Here is a 19,827-nt window from a genome sequence, read left to right on the forward strand (position 1 = left end):
TTAAAATGTTTGTATTTTAATATTGCCAGATGAGAAATTTTATTCCATTACAATATTTCAATTCATTTACAATATTTTATTTCTTAATATCTGCATTACTTCTTTAGGCACAAGAAGAAGAAAAGGAAAAAGAGTCGTCGCAGGAGTAGCTCATCCGATAAAGAAATATGGGAAGAATTTAAACGGTACAAAAAGGGCAAAAAAGATAAAGAAAAACTTAAGTCTGATATCAGTAAAAGTTATGATAGCCACATAAGAGAGTGGAATAAGTATAAAGAAAAAACAAATTCATAACTATTCACTTCTATTCTTATTTTTGTACATATTTGGAAAAAAAAATGCATTTGTTTTTATAAACATTTTGTTTGTAAATACATAAATGACGAGCTTAGACATATTATTTAATTTTTTTTGTATATTTATTTATAAATCTTAAAAATCAAAAAGGAATATGGACATTGAATAATTGTTTATTGTTATCAATGTGCGTATTAAGTATCTTTTTAATACATAGTAGCCACAATATACACTTTTTTTAAAATCCTCTGAAGAGGCATGATGATACTTTTTATTTATAAATTATTAATTATTTATTCATTATGTTGCCTTCTCAGATCATTGCATTCTTTTGGATTTCATTATCAATTCTGAATTTTTGTATTTTCAAGTATAATTTTGTTTTGATCCTTAATCTTTTTCAGTAACAGAAATGATACTTGCAACAATCCATATTATTAATCACTTACCCATATTACAAAAGAATAAAAGTCAATTTGTGAAGACTTCATTTGCTTTTTCATGAACTTGAAAATAAAAAATAAAAACTTTTCTTAAAATGGGCATTTTTCTATTATTAAATGCATAAATTTTTATTTTGATTGAATGTGAAGTTAGATTTTTAAAAATTAATGAAATTTTGTCTCTTCTACAACTTGGAATTTCATGAGCAATACAAAGAGATTATGAACAGAAATTGCATTATATGTTACATAAAATCTCTTTTTTTTATATCATTAAATACCACATATCCTTTACTTTCAAATCATTTTGTCATTGTTAAGAACAAACGATTCCATCTATACTACTCAGAAAAGCTGCAGAACATGTTTTAATAATAGGAGGGGGGCAACATACTTCACTTTTGTTACTCGCCTTGTTTTACAAGCTCCAATTTTTTATGTATAAAGACAGTTGTCAGTATTTATTTTTAATATTTATTAAATCCAATAATAGTTTGATAATACTATTTTTTTGGAGTTACAAAAATGTTAAGAATGAAATGCTTTTTTATGTTATGACTTCACAGTTTTGAATCTTAAGCTAAGTCTTTATTTAGCTTGAGTCAGAATATAAATTAATGCATAAATCTGTTTTTTTTTTTAGTTCTGTTTTTATTTGAAAGAAAATCAGTTTTTCTTTGTTAATGTTCCCCTCCCCCTTCCTTTTAAGATGAATATTTTTATATAAACGATGAAAATTGTGCCACCTTAATTACCACCTCTCTTCTTTCCTAACAGTTACTGTAACTCTTTTTCCCCTCTTTTCTTGCTTTTTTTACATATTTTAAAATTGAAAAAAAAATATTAATGGCTATAACTTTTTGAACCTTTTTTATTTTATGAAAACTGGTAACATTTTGAAATTCCAGTATTATTATATTATATTAAAGTTGGTTAATTTTTGGCAGAATAGTGCCCAATACATTGGAATAGAATTTGAAAGTAATGCAATGCAATACGTTTGATAAAAATGTCTCAGTTTATAGCTTACCTCCTCCTTCCTTAAGGAAAAGTAGATACGAATAATTCATGCAATAATGTTGGTAGACCTCTGTAAGCTATGAAATTTGCATGTCCAATGTTTGTAATCTTCTGATCAGTTTGAGTTTACCAGGATCGAGGCTGCCCTCCCTATCTCCTCTCCTTCTCAATTATGATATTAAATAAACTTTTTTTTATGTGACTAACTTTTTAATAATAAACATTTATTGCTTTTAGGTGAGCATTATTTAGTGTTTTAGTATAAAACATTGAATACAAAACAACAAAAAAGACAACAATGTACAAAAGAAATTCAAGTTTTAAGATATTACATGAATATCATTTGATTTTTTTAGATGAATCTTCCTTCCTGTCTGAATTTGAACTATTTTGAAATAGACCTCATAATATTGAACCATGTTTAGATGCATAGGATGACATACAAATTGGCATCCTACTCTGCTAGTTTCCATACAAGAATTAAAATATATCTCTTATAAAAGAATGTGGTATACATTTAATGTATATTTTACTGCATGCTGAAAATATTTCCATTGACTTAAATTACTAGGGCTATTTAAAAGATAAATTGGGTCCAATTCAATATAATATTGAGTTGAATAGGTATCTTTTCAAATGAGAACACAGTATGCGTATATTGGAGAGTTTTGCATTGTTTATGCTGTATAAATTTAAAATAATCAATCTCATGTTGATCATCTTTGTAATATGTTGGATTTTACTTTTTCTTATTTTTTTTATTATTATACTTTTACTTATTCTTTTAACCTCCTGGCTTAATTATGAACTGAAATTGAATAGGCTGTTTTTAACTGAAATTGTGAAATTAATTGGTTTGTTACAGTAAAATAAAAAAATCAAGGAAGTTTGTACTATCAGATTGCTTGTTTTTGAATAAATCTGCTAGTTCTTTATTCTGAAATTTAAACATATATGCTGATCTTATTTTATGAAATGTTATTAACTGTCGTTAATAAAATTTTAGATTCTGAATCAATTTCCATGTGAATAAACATTTTCAAAGCAACAAAAATAAAGTTATTTTTGTATTAAAACAATCTAAAGATCCAAATTTCTAATCTGAAACATAGGCTTGATAGTTCCTTAGGTTTGATTTATCTAGCTTTATTTCAGTTTTAAAAGTTTTTTAAATTATAAACAGAAGTAACACATACGCAGAAAAATATATTTGTCATTTCCAAGCACTTGAATATAAATCTAGGACTAAAAAAAAGCAAAAAAACTATTGCTTTAAAATATTTTTGAAAATTTATTCAAATAAGTGCAAAAAACTGTACAAAAATATAATTAGTATTAAATAATTGAATTATTGAAAAAAATTTGAAGAAAAAGTTGTAATAATTCTCTCTGAAACTACTGAGAAAAATCAGAAAAATTTTCTATCTAATATCTTTTATAGTGAAAATTTGTTACCTGAGTAGTAATTGCATGCCAAATTTGGTTCTGTGTTCAACAATCTGATCTGTAAAGAATTTAGAACAAAAAACTTTTCATGCTTGTTGCATTGGGGATTTCGTAATTTGCTGTCACTGTGCCAATTTATAATTATTGTATTAGAAAAAAAGGCCATAATTCCTTTCATTTTTTTTTTTTCCTGAATGGCTAGCAATATTATTTATATGCTATTTAATAAAAAGGATTTTTAATAGATATTTTATTAAGGTCATAATGCTGTATGCAAACATTAATACTAGTGAATTGTTTTTCTAGACCCGGCGAAATTTGGAATAAAGAAAGAACTCTAAGATTGATTGAACTGTTGCGTAATGCACCAGCGTTATGGAATATTAATTATCCTGGGTATAGAGATCAGCGTGTAAAACTGAGAGAAACAAAAAGGATTGCGACTGTTTTTCGTATTGATGAGGATGAAATAACAAAACAAATTGCATTTCTTATGAATGAGTTCCATGAGGAACATAAAAAAATGACATTAAAAAAATTAAAAGGCGACTGTTCTAAAAATTCAGAAAATGAATGGTTTGCTTACAAACATCTGACTTTTCTTATAAAAAACAAAACTGAAAGATACTGTAAAACTGTAGAGGTGAGTGTATTTTTTAAGTTTGATTTTATTAATTTTTATTAACTCAGAAATATTACAATAATGTTTATCAAGTAATCAGGCTGCATTCTATAAAAATTAAAAAAAAAATCTTAGTAAAAAAAATTAAGCTTTTTTTTTAAAAAAATTAATAAAGTGTTTTATATTTTAATTTCAATAATTACAGCTTTCTATATATTGAACTAATCCTTATTTGCTTGAATGACACTTTAAAATTTGAAAACAAAAGCAAATTCGATAAGAATATATGTGGGTTTCGGACAATGAAGAAAATATTTGAAGGATTTAAAAACATTCATAAACATAATTTAATTGCAAATCTTAAAGTTAGCAATTAACTGACAGTCTTTAACATTGCATTTTATATTTATTTCATAATTAATATCAATTGAATCAATCAAACATTGTTTGTATATTGTATTTTGATTCGCATAAAAGTTATGGAGGTTCCAAGTTGATGCATGTAGTGTAGATACCTTTAACCATTCATTTCATTACTACTTTTAGCATTTTGGTAGTATGAAAATTCTGAGTTTTATTATTTTATTGTGGCAATGTGTATAAAATATAGTTAAAATTTATAAAAGAAATGGAATAATTTTTTATAATGTCTCTAACTCGTTGAATACTTAAAATTTGACTGGTTTTTTGGGAAAAATCTGTAATTAGAAAAATTGAATTTTGAGTATTTACTTTTTTTTTTTAATTTTGTTTCTGTTTTTGCTTTGTAAAAAACAAATATTATAGATTTTATTTCTTATGTAACTATGGTTGAAAATGATTTTAATATATTAAAATTAATTACATAAAAATAATTTCATTCTTATTTAATAAGGACTGAATTGCTATCTGTTAAACTTTCCAGACAGTAAATACATTAAATTGATGTAGCTTCTAACAATTATTTAGTAAAATAAGGTTTTGTAGATTTATTCAGGGATCAATAGTCTGAATTTAATCTCTGAAAATATATTTATGGGTTTGAATTTACGAAAAACTTTGTTTTCTGAAAATTTATAATGCTATATAATGAATTATCCAAAGAAAAGTCCCGTTACTGTTAATTTTATTAAAAAAAAAAAAAAAAAAACTCTTCTTAGCAAGGCAGGAACTGAAAATAGTTTATCTTTATTAGATATGTTGAAAAGTTCATCCTTCTGATTTTATGTGGATTGAAATAATCAGAATGAAAGAGTGAAATTAATTAAAACTTCTCAGTGAAATGTCAAATACCTATACTAAATAACAGTTTAAGTTAGGGACTGAAAATTATTTTGTGGAGTAAAACAACCATATTCTTTAGTTATCCATCTATGAACTCTACCAAGATTTCTGTCTTCCCAGCAACATATCTTTTTTCGATTCATATCCAGTCAAAATTATTCCATGATGGAAGGATTAGCGCATTTCCGGAATTCTTCATTATTCTTTGACCTTGATTTTCGTCCCATTTGATACTTTTTGTTCATTTTCTTTCACTTGTATGTGAATAGTTTATCATTTTTTAATTGTATTATTTTAATTCATTCCGTGAATAATCCAAGTTTATCTTATTGTTAAATGTAAATATCCCCTCTTTCATCTTTCCTCTCACCCCTATTTTGATGAATTAAACCCATTCTAACACGTGCAAAAGTACGGAGGTTTTTAGAATCCATTGTCAAAGGTAATTGCTTATTTTTTGTCATCATTCATATAAAGATATAAATAATGTTTAAAATCCTGCTTTTTCCACCTTTTCCTGTTACTGCCGTGAAACTTTCTTTCTAATGGCAAGAAGTTTTGAATACCTGTAATCACAAGATATATTATTCATATTTGAATTGGATGGGGCCTATTCTGATAATTCAGTTTCATGATACTGCTTTCTTATTCTTCTGGAAATAACATAATTCCTTTGAAAAATATTTTAAAAGCTCTGGAATTTTCTGAATATCTAAAAGCTCTCTTTTATTTATATGTATCTATAAATCAACAGTGGTTTTAGATTCTAAGGATGTAGAAAATGTGCAGAAATTTCCTAAGTCTGGAGAACCATTGCAACTGATGTATTCCTCTGATGAAAAGGGTATAAAATAATATAAATTTAAAATTTCTATATACCATATCTTATTTTTTTAAACTTAAGATGACTTAAATTATCTTAGCTTACTAACATTTAATATATATATGGAACTTGAAAAATGTTTGCATTTGTGATGATATTTCGACCTTACAGTTTATATAGCCTGTGATGCTCAATATTATTCACAATTCAAAATTTTTTCTTTCAATGGGAATTGAAAACTGAACATCAGAAAATATATTTATACCAATATTTGAAAAAGCAAAAATTTAAATTATTCTTTAAAAATCAGTTTAAACAAATTAAAAGTTTGATTTTATTGCATTTTAAATCTGAAGGAAAATAGATTTTCTTCTGAAAATTGGATATTATTTTTGTAAATAAAGTAGAATCTCTTTGCATTTGCTGATGTAGTAAATTATTTTGCATGAATCTTGGATATTTCTGGAATGATATCCCCATGAAAGAGAAAAGTTTCATATTGGGAGATTACTTAAAAAATTCCATTTCATTATGTGTTTGTGTGTTACTTCTCTGTCATCAGCTAAAAATATTGAAAATTTTATATTGTAGGAACATTATATTTTTGCTGCTTGTTCAAATAAGTATAAAATCGAATTCCTGACATTATTAGACTCGTATAACTAGAAAAACATAATGAATTGACATATGAAAAAAAAAAAAAAAAAAAAAAAAAAAAAAAAAACCTGATTGTCTGACATCTTCTGGTTGCAAATTTATTCAGACTATCACCATCTGTGTCCAGAATGTCTTGCAGGTTTATTTGGAATTGTTGATATTTATGGCTCCCTGATTTACTTTGCGATTTTTAGATTATGCCAAACTCAATTTTACATAAGACGCCAGGATATTTTTTTTTATTCTGGACAGTTACCTTTGCTGATGTTTTTATTTGTCATGAAGAGTGTAAGTATCAACAAGTATCTTACAATATCATCAGCCGGCGGCCTGTCATAGCTTGAAAAATTCTTATTATGCATTATTCACCATATCTTTTAAAATATAAAAATAATAAAACCTTAAAATAATATTAATCCTATTGTCCATGTTGGATGACTACATATTAAGAAATTATTTATATTTACTGTAGAAAAAACCATTGTTCCAAAAAAAAAAAAATCTTTAACTATAAAGTATTAAACTTTAATTACTAAGTTTAATCCATTGTACTCCTATTAATTATATTTAATTTAACCCTTTAAATTTTATTAATGTGAATCATAATTTTTATAAATTTTCATATATAATAGTGGATAAAACCAAACCCATTAGGGGGAAAAAAAAAAAAAAAAAGCAATAACAATATTGGATTTTGTTCTACTGCATATTATACTACTAATTGAAACACATCACTGCGATATACTTACTATAGTTTTGTTCCTAACTACCTATTTCCAATGATATATTAAGCAGAGAAACTGGGAGGAGATATTGTGTGTTTCAAATTCTAAATGCCAAATATGAAAAGTTGTGCAAAAAGACATAACACTAGCAGTTTACAATCGCTATACAATTCTATTGCGCTTTATCTTAATGCCACATAACTTGTTCAGTTAGACAGTAAAAACCAAATAACATCTATTCCAAAAAACTTTTTATGAATTTGTTGTTTTTGTTTATTTTTTCCAAAAATATAGCAACAAAAGTTCAGGTAAGCTCAGCTTTATCAGAAATGATGTTTATTATACTTCTTGGCGGTTATAACAATGCCATGAATTATATTCTATTTTCTGTATTTATAATTGAATTCTTAATAATTATTCTTGAATAATCATAAATTACTACAAATAATTTATGAATTCTGAACTGGATCTCCAACATTGTTGAAATACTAATGATATTTGGGATTCTCTACTGAAATAAAGGTACCCGAAATGTCTTGAATATCTTCATGTGGTGTGTAGATATACCGTAAGGAAATGGATTGAAACAGAATATTTAATAATGGGGGGGGGATATATACTAAATACTGTTTTACACTTTATACGTTTTCATAGTGAAATATTTGGAACAATTCAATTATCTAATTAATTATACTTGCATTTATCAATTTTATGAAAGGTAATAAACAAAGCAGATTTTTAGGTAAATTCTTTTTCTGAAATCTGCAAGTTCATTTAAAAATATTTGAAGATCTCTCATCTTTCCTGTATCCTCTCGTATAAGAATTTCATTATAGATTTCAGTCTTTAAGATACTTAACATTGCATTGATTGTAATGAATAAAAACTGAATAATATTAACTGTAAGTTTTTTAAAGGTCTTAGGAATAAAAATGCTTATTGAAAATTCTTAATACAGGAAGTTTTTAATAAAGTAAATTAGTTATAAATAATGCAGATATTCATTGCCATTTTTTGAAAGAAATATTAATTTGAATCTAATGCTTAATTACCTTTACATATAGTAGAAATTTTAATTGAATGGAGAAGCAAAGCTGATGTTAATAAATGCCATAATTAAAAATGTATATAATATTTTCTTTCAATATGAATAACAACATATATTGACAGAAGAACTTTAGTAAATGTCATTCATTTTATATAGCTCTTAGTACAGTGTAGAGGAATTGAGAATAAGTAAAAATCTGTCTCCCCCCCCCCTTAGCACATTTGGATGAAAATTTTGTCAGGAGTAGGGGAGTGTGTTGTTCATTTGATCACTTGTAAATTTGACCACTTTCATGTATGCTTGTGATAAAATTTTAAAAATCTCTGTGCTTGGTACAAAGAACATTCGCCAATTGCTTAGTTTAATATGTTTAAAAAAAATTTTTGCTATATTGAATTCAAATATTTATCTGATTTCAGCATTGAAAAGTAAGTATTACAAAAATTACTTTTCGTCTTATGATATTTTTTATACAATTAGAAATGATATTAGTGTGCATATACTACAGACATACTAATAATCTTATTTTTTGCAGACTCTGATTTCTATTATTAACCAAAAATAAATTATAAAAAGTTTAAATAAATATCCATACCGTGGTGACCTTTGATCACTGTGATGTTTTGTTCCTGTGACCAGATCCAAAGTTTAGTATTTGTTTAGAGGGAACTAAGACTACTTAATCCTAGATAATTTTCTCAAATTCTGAGATAATTGATAATTTTTGTGTTCAATTTTTGACATTTAGTTATACGGTTATATACAAAGAATTTCCATTCCAATCCTTTGGAGGCGTGAAAGAAATTTCCCCTGTTTTATTCTTTTGGGTATTAGAAATTTATTTCTGAAAGTATGATGAATTAAAATATTTCTGAGCTTTAAGCCTGATTTAATCTGTAATTTGATAAATGAAATTATGCAATGATTTTACAATTTCTTAAATTGATTATCTAGAAAAAAAATCAGTTTAAGAATTTGTGATACACTAGCCATTTAGAAATACTTGTCCTCATCAAAAAAGAAAATCTCAAAGGTATTTATATGGGTAGGTACAATTTGATATTTACTATTACTATTACATCAGTACTGTGTTTGTCTTATTAGTTTGCTGATGCCAATAAAAAAAAAAGTAAATTTACTATGGAATTCTAATAAATGAGAAAGAAAATATCTACAAACATAGTATTAGCTTTATATATAAAAAAATGATAGATTATTTAAAACCAAAGCTGAATAAATATTTTTCTTATTCATTGAATTGTAGAATAATGTATTTTTCAAGAAAAAAAAATCTTTTAAAAGCCATTGAAAATTGTAAATAATTTGTTCTTATGTATCAAAACTTGAATTTTAATCAAAAATAATTGTTTTATTTGATTACAAGTCATTTTTTTCATTTAATATTGCTTTCATAATAAGTTCAGGTCAAAGATATCTTTGACCTGCCAAAGGTCTATATTTTTACAGTGGTACAATACTATGTTGTATCATTTACTACTGTGTAAGATTATTTAAAAAAATTAAAAATGATAAAATTGGAACTTTTGTTGCTATAAAATAAGTAATAAATGTTATTCGAAGTTTTTGCAACAGAATTGGTCGATAAAAAAATAATTACTGAAAAATCGATCAAAGTGACAATACTCTCCCCTACATAATACATTTCATCCATTTTTTAAGTATTAAGATCACACAAGTAAGACAAACAAAAATTATTTTAAATGTTTACAGTGTGTCCACAGGGCCAGATTATCAAATAGACAAAGTGGGCACCTGTTTAGAGGTTCTTAAACTTTAGAAGAGTCTCAGGATTTGTGTGTGTGTGATATTTGCAAAATAATTTAATTTTGTGCTATTATTTAATTTTCTAGGGCTGTCTATTCGAATATATCGTAATAAAGGTGGGATATTATTTAAATTTCAAATCATTATGCTTGGGACTTTTTTATTCTTTTTCAAATTGTCTTGCAAATTAAGGCAGTTCCTTTTTAAATTTTTTAATTGGCTGACTTTTTGGTCAACAGCTTGGGAAAGATTTACATTTAAATGTTTACTAATGTTTTCAGTTATTATTTTACCATTTTGTTTAAAAGCACTTTCAGATTTAAAATTTTTATGAATGAGATATTGAAACCTATAATGTTGAAAAAAACTTGCATTAAAATCCTTTGCTATTTCAGTTTACGTAATACTTGTTATCAAACATTTTCTTACCAGGGCTTTTGGAAAATAGAGGGAATTTAAAAATCATTTAAGACAAGAAAAATGCTTAGAAAAATTTCGTAAGTATTTTTTAGAAAAAACAAACAAACTATCTTTTAAAATATTCTAAAAATAAAAGATCATCACCATTCTAAAACAAAACAATACTGCTCACGACTGTTGAACTGCTCAAAGCTCGCCCCTTTTCTACTCTAATTTCCAAGACAGAAAAAATACCGATATTAAAATATTGTCAACAAGGTATAGTTCGTCAACGGATTCTGAGACGACCACTTTTCGACGATCCCATCTCATTAAGGGGTGAGATGCGGAACGATAAGCGCGTTTCCAGTATAATTATCTGTAATGTTTACGCCTCAGAAACTCACACACTTGGAACTGTTCTCTCAGGCGAAATTCCTAAATAAGAAGAATTGGATGGTTTCCCCTACTCATGATTGGTATAGAGCCAATAAGCCGGGGCAGTCCTTGAATCTTCCTTGTGATAGAAAAACCAACACTTGCCTGTCGCGCCTTGCCAGTGGCCACCTTAAATGTCTTCTTTTCTCAGGGTGAAAAATTTTACCCTCTTTGCCCGAAATGCTGCCAGCATCAGGCCTCTGCTGAACATATTCTGGACTGTTTAAGATTTCATTGGGGAGAAATTTATTTTTCTCCCTTACTCGTTTTTGACTTTCTTGTCAACGGATTTTTGGATTTGGTCCGACTACGTCAGACCATGGAGATTAGCAACAACAACAACAACGCCTCAGAAAACCGCGAGTCTTCATTGTTAAATGTAAACATCTCTTCCTTTCATCTTTCCCTTCACCCCTATTTTGACTCATTAAACCCATCCTAACGCATGCTCAAAAATGCGGAGGGTTTTACAATCCGTTGCTGAACTATACTTGAATACAGGTGGAGCTACTGGAAGTGGAAAACAGAAACATTTTGGCAGATTAATGTCTACTTGTTAAGAATATTATTAAAAAATATCCAAACATTTTCTATTTTAAAAGCCATAGCTTGTTTAAATCCTTGTATATTGAAAAATAATGCAGTATTATAGGAAGAGCGAATAGTTGACTTGCTTCAACTTCTTTAATCCAAAACACAAATATCCTTTGCATATTTAGAAAGTGCAAAGATCAAATTTAAAATTAAAAAAAAAAAACTTTAAAAAATGTATATGAAAAACAGTTCGATTCATTTAATGAAGAAATATGTTTGAATTATTTCTATTCTAATATTTTGAGATCCAAAATTTTTTTTGATTTTTGGGAAGTCGTAAAAATAATTCTAGTATTGTTGTCATTTGGCAAAAAAAAAATTAGCAGTGCTGCTTTAGTATCAACAGGGTTATTCTTGTTTAAAATCTGAAAGAAGATTCTTTGATTTGTCCAAGGATTTTAAATGATGGCATAAACTTTAATAAATGTTTCTTAAATGTAAAAATGTCAAGAAATATGCTTCAGTATGCAAAATTAATATTTATGTTATGAAGGTTTAGAAAAGCAAATAAAAAATTTTAAGAAATTGAAAAAGATTCCAACAAACACAAAGCAGCTTAGCAAATGGTGACTAAACAATTTGTAGAAGTTTCAGAGATTGATACTCAAATATATAAATTGGAAGAAAAAAAAGTAAAAATATAAATGGAATAAGATTTTTTTGTTTGTTTGTTAAATAATCTTTAAATGGTTTGTATCATGATAGCTATTATAAATATATATCATGATTCTTAAATAACTAGCACATGAACGCTGTTCTCGTGCTTCCTCATATACTGTGTACATATATACGAGAAAAACAATGATTTTTTTTTTCAGATTTTAATGGCTACCTTGATATATATTAAATTGAAATAAATAAATATTTGATTTTGAAAGCGGAAAGAGGGGGCATTACTTGCATTACTTTAAGACGCAGTCTAACCTTGGTTTCCACTCTTAATTGTTGGCTAATACCTCATCCACAAACCATTTGATACAGACATATACTTCCAATTGGGAAAATGCTTTAAATAAATAATTTCTAAATTCTAAAAATTTTTTGCTGAAAGAATAATGGAATCTAAATTTTTGTGCAATATCCTCGTCAAATTAATTGCTTTTACTACAGTAATCTTAATGACTAACATTTTAAACGATAGCAACGGAAAGTTGCATTCTTTTACGGCTAAAACTGGCCGATTCTTGATTTTGCAATTGAAAGCACGTATTAACATGCCGTTATGTAAGGTTAAAAAAAAAAAAAAAGATAAAAGCCTACATAAGTGAACCAACGTGAGGAGTAAAGTTGGCATAAATCGTATTCTCATGGTATTTAAATCTCTTATATCAATAACATGCAAGAAGAATTTGTTTCGCAATGCATTTATGTGGTTAAATCGACGGCAACCTTTTTAAACAAGTACTGCAGGAAGTAAATGCCCAGTGTACTACTACTTATAGGACAGTTACCTCTCACTTACGTCAATGCTTTCCATTGTTTTTGCTTTGTCTAAAAAGTTAGTACTAACTTTCAAATTGTTAAACAATTTGTAGTTTGCCGTGTATTAAAAGCAGAGTGTCGTTATTTTGAAAAAGCTTGCTTTATTTTCGAGGTAATGCAAGGAATTCGTAAGTAATTTTTTCTAATTTAGAAATATTCATAAAATTGTTACAAAAATGAAAATGTTATCACTAAAATACTTAATTACAGTTCAAATTTTAATTATTTCTAATTAAAAATATGATTAATATTTTGAAAATCTTTAACCTTTCTTGGTAAAAAGGTAGTTAGTGCCAAATTTGGTCTGTTTGCTGCAACTATCTGCCTTGCAGAGCATTTTGAATGATTTTTTTCCTTCATGCATATTACAGTTTATAGTGAGTATGCTAGCTTGGAAATATAATCAAGTTAATTTTTCATTTTTAATGAGATTAGGATTTTTTTTTTCATTATATTTACTGCACAAGCTGTATTAATTATAGAGTGTTTCTTGAGTACAGGCTCTGTATCTGTTGTTTTCTTTTTTGTTAAATTTTTAACAAATAAAAAAAATTGAATGGCAATTTTTATTTGATCCAGCCACTTTACTTTTGAAAGATTGAGAACTATTGCATAACATTTTAACAAACACCCTTTTGAGCACAAATAATAACTTTAAAACAACTGTTGCGCTGTCTTTTTCATTGCTAGAAGCGGAATGTCTATTTATTTATTTGAAACTTTCGTATGCTGAATTTGTTTTACTAAATTTAACTAACAGAACCGATGATCTGTGTAAAAAAAATTTCATCAGTGCATCTATTGACTCAAAACAACAACAAAATAATCCCTTACGTCATTTAGAACCTTTTCCGGACTTCTAAGTGTTTATTTCTAATAGTTGAAAAATTAGCTAATGTCCATTTATTAGAGTATTGTTATGAAATTCGCCCATTAGATATGTATTAAATGAAATCAGCACGTTGAATTATGGGAAACTGGTTTATTCCACGAAAATTTCGGAAAACACAAAATATGGATTGCGAAAATGCAGCCAAAGTGTGCACAAAGAATAGTATTTGGGAACTTTAACAACACAAGCAGACAGTAAATCCTTAATTAACTCTTTCTAGGGCCGTGGAAAATATATTTAGCTTTGAATTCATCAAACCTTTTATGTAGTTATGTAAATTGGTATAAGCAGGGGTGTTTGTGCTCCGGGGAAACCCCGGAATTCCGGGGATTTTGAACTTCGATACCCGGAAATTCCGGGGATCGTCGTTCAAAAGGAAGTAGGAATAATAATGAATTATTTATTTTGATCTGGGTAATTTTGTTTGCTTTGAAAGCAGAAAACGCAAGGTCAGTGTGCGTGGTGAAAACTTTTCTTTTCTTTCTCCAAAGGCAGTGATAATGCGTGAAAAGGGTGAAAAAACTTCTTTTTTGTTCTTTCCTTATTGCGAGTTATGATTCATTCCCCCGGTTCTCGGACATTCTCTTCTGGATTCTTTTCGGCAACTAGGCGCGGCAGAAAAAAAAAGGGAGAGACTTCGTTCGACCAGATGTGCGATCACGTGATTTGGGTTCAAAGGTCTTAATTTTGCAAAAAAAGTAATTCATTGAACTTTTATAATTAGGTCATTCAATACTTCATAATTGTAATTTTTCATTTCTCTCCCCCCCCCCCTTCACGAAACTCCAAAATGTCGGTAGTAAATCCGTAAAAGTTTCAGGGGATTTTTTGGGGTCCCACAAACACCCCTGTATAAGTCTCACAGGTTTCTCAATAAAACAAATCTAAATGTTTCAGTTTTTTTTTTTTTTTATCTCGCTCTAGTTATTAATAAATCGAATTATATTTTTATAGTAAGCTAAATGAATCACTTCTATCATTAATTTAAAAAAATGGATTAAATTACAGTAATAGAGCTCAGCGTTCATTGCTTTTAGCTTGCTGTACAAGCTCCACTCTTGAGAGAAATTCCATGAATTGTTTCAGCCTCGACTCTATGTAAATCTTCTAATGCGACGTCACGTGGAATTTTTCAGAAAAATCATCAGGTCTTGGTTTTTAAAAGAAATAAATCTTACGTTTTCCGGGATTTTCATTTTCGTTTTCAAGGTCCCCAAATTTCGATGGCGATTTTTTAAACGCATATAATACATGCATACTTCGTATTCTTTGTGTACTTCAGAAAGTAAAAATAAACTAACATACTCATATGCTATCAAAATGTTGCTTTATAATAATTTAAATGTAAAGCTGTTTCAAATTGCATTAAGAAAGTCTGTAGTTATTAAAACTGTTCGTACCTGTCTTTGAAAATCAGCACAATAATGATTATGATGTCTTTTAAAGCGATGCATTCGGATTTTTTAAAATTTAATTTTAGATGTGGCAGTTTTTGTTATTAATTATATTAAAATACTTCAAATGGTGGTGAAATGGTGCGTCAAATGAACTGTGTTCAAATAATAGTGTGGGAAAAAAAAGGCCCGGATTTTTTTTTTTTTTTTTTACTTGAATGGCCTTGCTATATGAAAGCACAACATAACTTCTTATCTATTCTTGATAATAAAATAAATTTACCTTAATAGCACATGCTTTTCAGTAAATATTGTCACGACAGCTTCTCCAAATTATACAGTATTCAGAAGATCAAAGAACGTCGCTGAGATATTGTATGATATCTTATGCTAACAGGGAAACCAGTAAGCGATCGTGACAAGCGAATTTTTCCGCATAGTCGTGATAGTTAACTTATTATTATTATTATTATTATTTTTTTAATAACGTAACGTTCTCTTGAAGGCAATAATAATTGGCGGCGCAATAGAAGGCCACACCTACCTCAGGAAAATAGCGTGATCCTGATTAGACAGCTATTGTCCTGACATCGTTGTCTCAATTCAATTATTCACTTAGGGGCAACAACGGAAAGACAGCTGTTATGCTCTTGTAGTTGACTTCGTGTAAATGCACCTTAACGACAGATTTAACATTTGCTGCCTTGAAGTTTCAACGGATATGTATATTTTCTACGATGTTATTTAGAGTCATTACACTGCGCATGTGCAAAAAGAGTGGACTGTGCCAAATACTTGTACTACTGGTGAAACTGCATGATCCGGTTCCTTCTTTTCACTTTCTGCATATGTATAATCTTTATGCAAGTGACTATACTAGTATGACGTAAATAGACTTTTGCAGTGCTGGAGCATTGATGACAAAATGTTATTCTATTATATTATTATTAGCTTTCATATTGGTATGTGAGGAAAAAAATGTTAATGTTTTTTGCTCCTTCGATTTCTTAGTATAATCGTCGTAAAACCATTACTGGGTGATTTGCGACCTCTAGTCTATTTGAGTCATGTTCAAACACATAGATGAACTAACATTCTTCGTAATCGATGAATTTAGAACAAAATTTGATATGTATCTTCGATTTCAATGTTTACGAGAAGTTAAAAAAATGTGCTACGATGTTTGCATGTTTTCCGCGGAGACTGCTTCTGTATTCTCTTTAGTAAGTCGCTCTGCGGCTCCAGTGCGACTAGGGTCCTTACAAAGGAATTTAAAAAAGTTTTGTTGACATATTTAAATATGAAATTACATTTAATTATATAATTGTACATCTTCAGATTGGATGTTATAAAAGTCTATAATGAAAGGAATGCAATTCATAGGGGTTTGGCATTTTGAATCTGTTACCAACTGTTACGTTTTAGGATCCGAGTAGCTTTTTGAAATGCTAATGATTTATAGGTTTCATTAGGGATAAAAGTCATAATATTCTTCAATTACATTTGCTCTTGTCTTAGAAAAATTAGCGGGTTGAAAAATTGCAGGTGTAAACAGTAAGTTATTAAATTCTTTAATATTTTTGCTCTTTTTTAATAGATCTTGAAAGACATGCTTTTTTAGAATACAATTTTATATTACTTTTAAAATTCTGATCATGTGTTATTTTGATGACTTAATTTGAAAGATGCGATCTATGAGTTATATTCACAGCGTAATCGATGTTAAACCTTATATTAAAAAAAATTTCTATTTGCTATGTTACGATTTTCAATGATTAATCGATTCTCATTTTCTAAGATTCTGGCTTCCTTCGACATATTTTATTAAGCTCGTTAAATTGAATATATATATATATATATATATATATATATATATATATATATATAAACTTCCACTATTTTTGATGAAACTGAGTACGTGTTTGATATGCTTGATAATTCATATTAATCTTTTCTGATCTTGCTTAGTTTTGGAGTGTTTGGATAGTATTAGGGATAAGAAGCTTGAATTGTATATACCTCAATATGGAAATATGTGTATTGACTGTTTTATGTGATTCAATATTTAATACACAACTAACATCAAAAGCGAATCTAAGATTCTGTCTCCAAAATTAAGACTGATTCAATAACCTTTTGACATCATCGTTTTCTGCTTGGAAACAGACTTTCATAGATTTCAAAAAGAAATTTATATAACAAATTCATAAAGTATAAAAAATATATATAATAAAGAATAACCTTTATATGTATTAGTTGTGCCGTAGCAAGGACCATGCTGTGGCATGTCGATCATAACTGAAGCTCAGGGTTTAATATAATGTTTGCGTCTTTCAATCCGTATTCATCGACGTAACAATCGCGTCCGGTTAATAACATTATTTTGCCTTCCTTTTGTGATATTTCGTTTTAAGAAGTGATATAAATATACTAATGTTTTATTTCCGTGGTGTTCTCTAAGACTGACGCGCGGGGAATCTATATCATCCTTGGTCATTGCACCACTTTAGGGGGTGGGTGGATAATTTAATGTCCAAAACGCTGTGAAAGTGGAATATTATTCCGTTTTAAAGATAACTAGGACAAGATGAAAAATTATAATACTGTATCGGATGCAGCTGGTTCATTAGTTATAGCGATCTTATAGCATCCGATCAATTTTAACAACAATGCTATAAAATTTGATTTATATTAAGAAATTTATTTTCTTTGTTCTAAATGGTGAGGACGGAGGCTTTCCTGGTGGTCCAATTGTCTAACCCAATCCGTTCAAATTAAAGAACTCTTTTTAGATTATTGTTAAAGACAAAAAATGGCAGAGAAAATTGATAATTAGCATTTTTATTTTACAAGGTTTCATTGTGGAGAATTCTAAAGCAGCAAATGCACGGAAGCAAAGGTATTTATTTGATTCTAAGATTTTACTTCTGCATGTTAAACTAGGATTTATGAAAAATTGTGTGAAGAGTTTACTACGAGAAAATGAATGTTTGAAGTATTTCACAATTTCCTCCATTCAGTCATGCATATTTCTTCGTCTACAAATGAAGAAACTTTTCAATGCAAGCAATTCTCTGACGATCTTCAGACTAACCAGTGGGCATTGTAAAATTGTTTAAAGATTTTTAGGGAAAAGTTTCGCATCTATTTATAAATAAGTGGATGTTTGGTATCAAAATCTTTGAATCTCTCATTTAAAGATTTATAGTTTTGGCAACACGATTCTTTTTTACAGCTCTCTCCCTTATGACCCTCTTCTCCGCAAGTAATGCAAATTATTTTATCTCTATCAGAACAATTCTTCATAGTATTCCCGTATTTGAAGCATGAGTAACACTAGGGATATTTTGTCAAATCTTTTGTATTTAGCTCTCTCCTAATATAAAAAGTTAACATGCATTTTTAATGTTTTACAACTTAATATGTAATGTAAAATGTAATATTTTATTTTATTTATTTTATTCTTTTTCTGTATCAATATACGTTTTCTCTAGAGGGTTCTTTATTTTTTGCAAGGCTCCAATGTCATTAAGTTTAGTTTGTTCCTTCGTGCTAGGTAGGTCTTCTCCGGCCCCACCAAGTTTCCCGCATGGCCTCTGGCTAGGTCGGGGTATCCCACTGTATAAACAAGTAGATAAATTGCTCGTATGCTACTACAGATTTAGGGTGTACACGGCTCTGTAGTTAGATATTTCCCCATGCCTATCTCGATTTTTTTTTTTTCAAATACAATTATGGATACGTTGGTAATCGGGGGACATTGCTACCACAATAAAAAGAAATGGAGACCGACAGTTTTAAAAGATTAGCTGCTTGACAATCAAGAGAAAACTGCAGAAGTACTACAATACAAACGACAGGCTAAGAGATTGCGTTCAAATCGAAAGAGCAGTTGATATTATTTTTAGGCATTAATCATTGCACTTCAGCTCACATAATAATATTTTTCAAAAATTTTTAATTTATGTTTCCAAGATTATACAAATTTCATTTTGAAACATTGAATTGTATATTTCACTAATATCAATTATATTTCACATGTTTTAAACACTGGAGTTAATGCCTAAGCGTTGCAGTTAGATTCTGTTCCTTATGATCTTAAAAATATAAATAATCTCGTTTGAATGTATTTAGAAATTTTTTATGAAAATTTGTTTAACAGTGTAATCATCCATATGATATTCTTGGATATTTAAGAAAGTACTTGATAAGCTGCTACATAGCTAGTCTCCAACCAATTCAATCGTAATTATAAATCGGTTTTGGGGGGAGGGGAACGAAATCGAGTCGTACGACTTACGTTATTAATGCCCTACTTGTAGCAAGTTTAGAAGTTACTTAAACTATAGCAGGGTTCACAAGAGGCCAACTATTGCGCGCAATTGAAGGGCATGCCTACTTCGACAAAATCACGTGACCGCAATGGGACAATGGCAAATAGTTGTTCCGATGAAACAACCATTGGCCATTGTCCCGTTGGGGTTACGTGATGTTACTGA

At 28.5% G+C, this 19,827-nt stretch overlaps 1 protein-coding gene across 1 annotated transcript in view; it reads left to right on the forward strand.

The window, feature by feature from the left end:
- The window catches only part of LOC129988755 (uncharacterized), a 32,083-nt gene that overhangs the window by 10,725 nt on the left and 1,531 nt on the right, over positions 1 to 19,827 (forward strand). Inside the window, exons 4-5 of the mRNA XM_056097022.1 lie at positions 108 to 185; positions 3,513 to 3,849. Of these exons, the coding sequence (XP_055952997.1) occupies positions 108 to 185; positions 3,513 to 3,849 (415 nt within the window). The remainder of the gene's footprint in view (positions 1 to 107; positions 186 to 3,512; positions 3,850 to 19,827) is intronic.

This window comes from Argiope bruennichi, chromosome 10, assembly GCF_947563725.1.
Source record: "Argiope bruennichi chromosome 10, qqArgBrue1.1, whole genome shotgun sequence".
Classification (NCBI taxonomy): domain Eukaryota; kingdom Metazoa; phylum Arthropoda; class Arachnida; order Araneae; family Araneidae; genus Argiope; species Argiope bruennichi.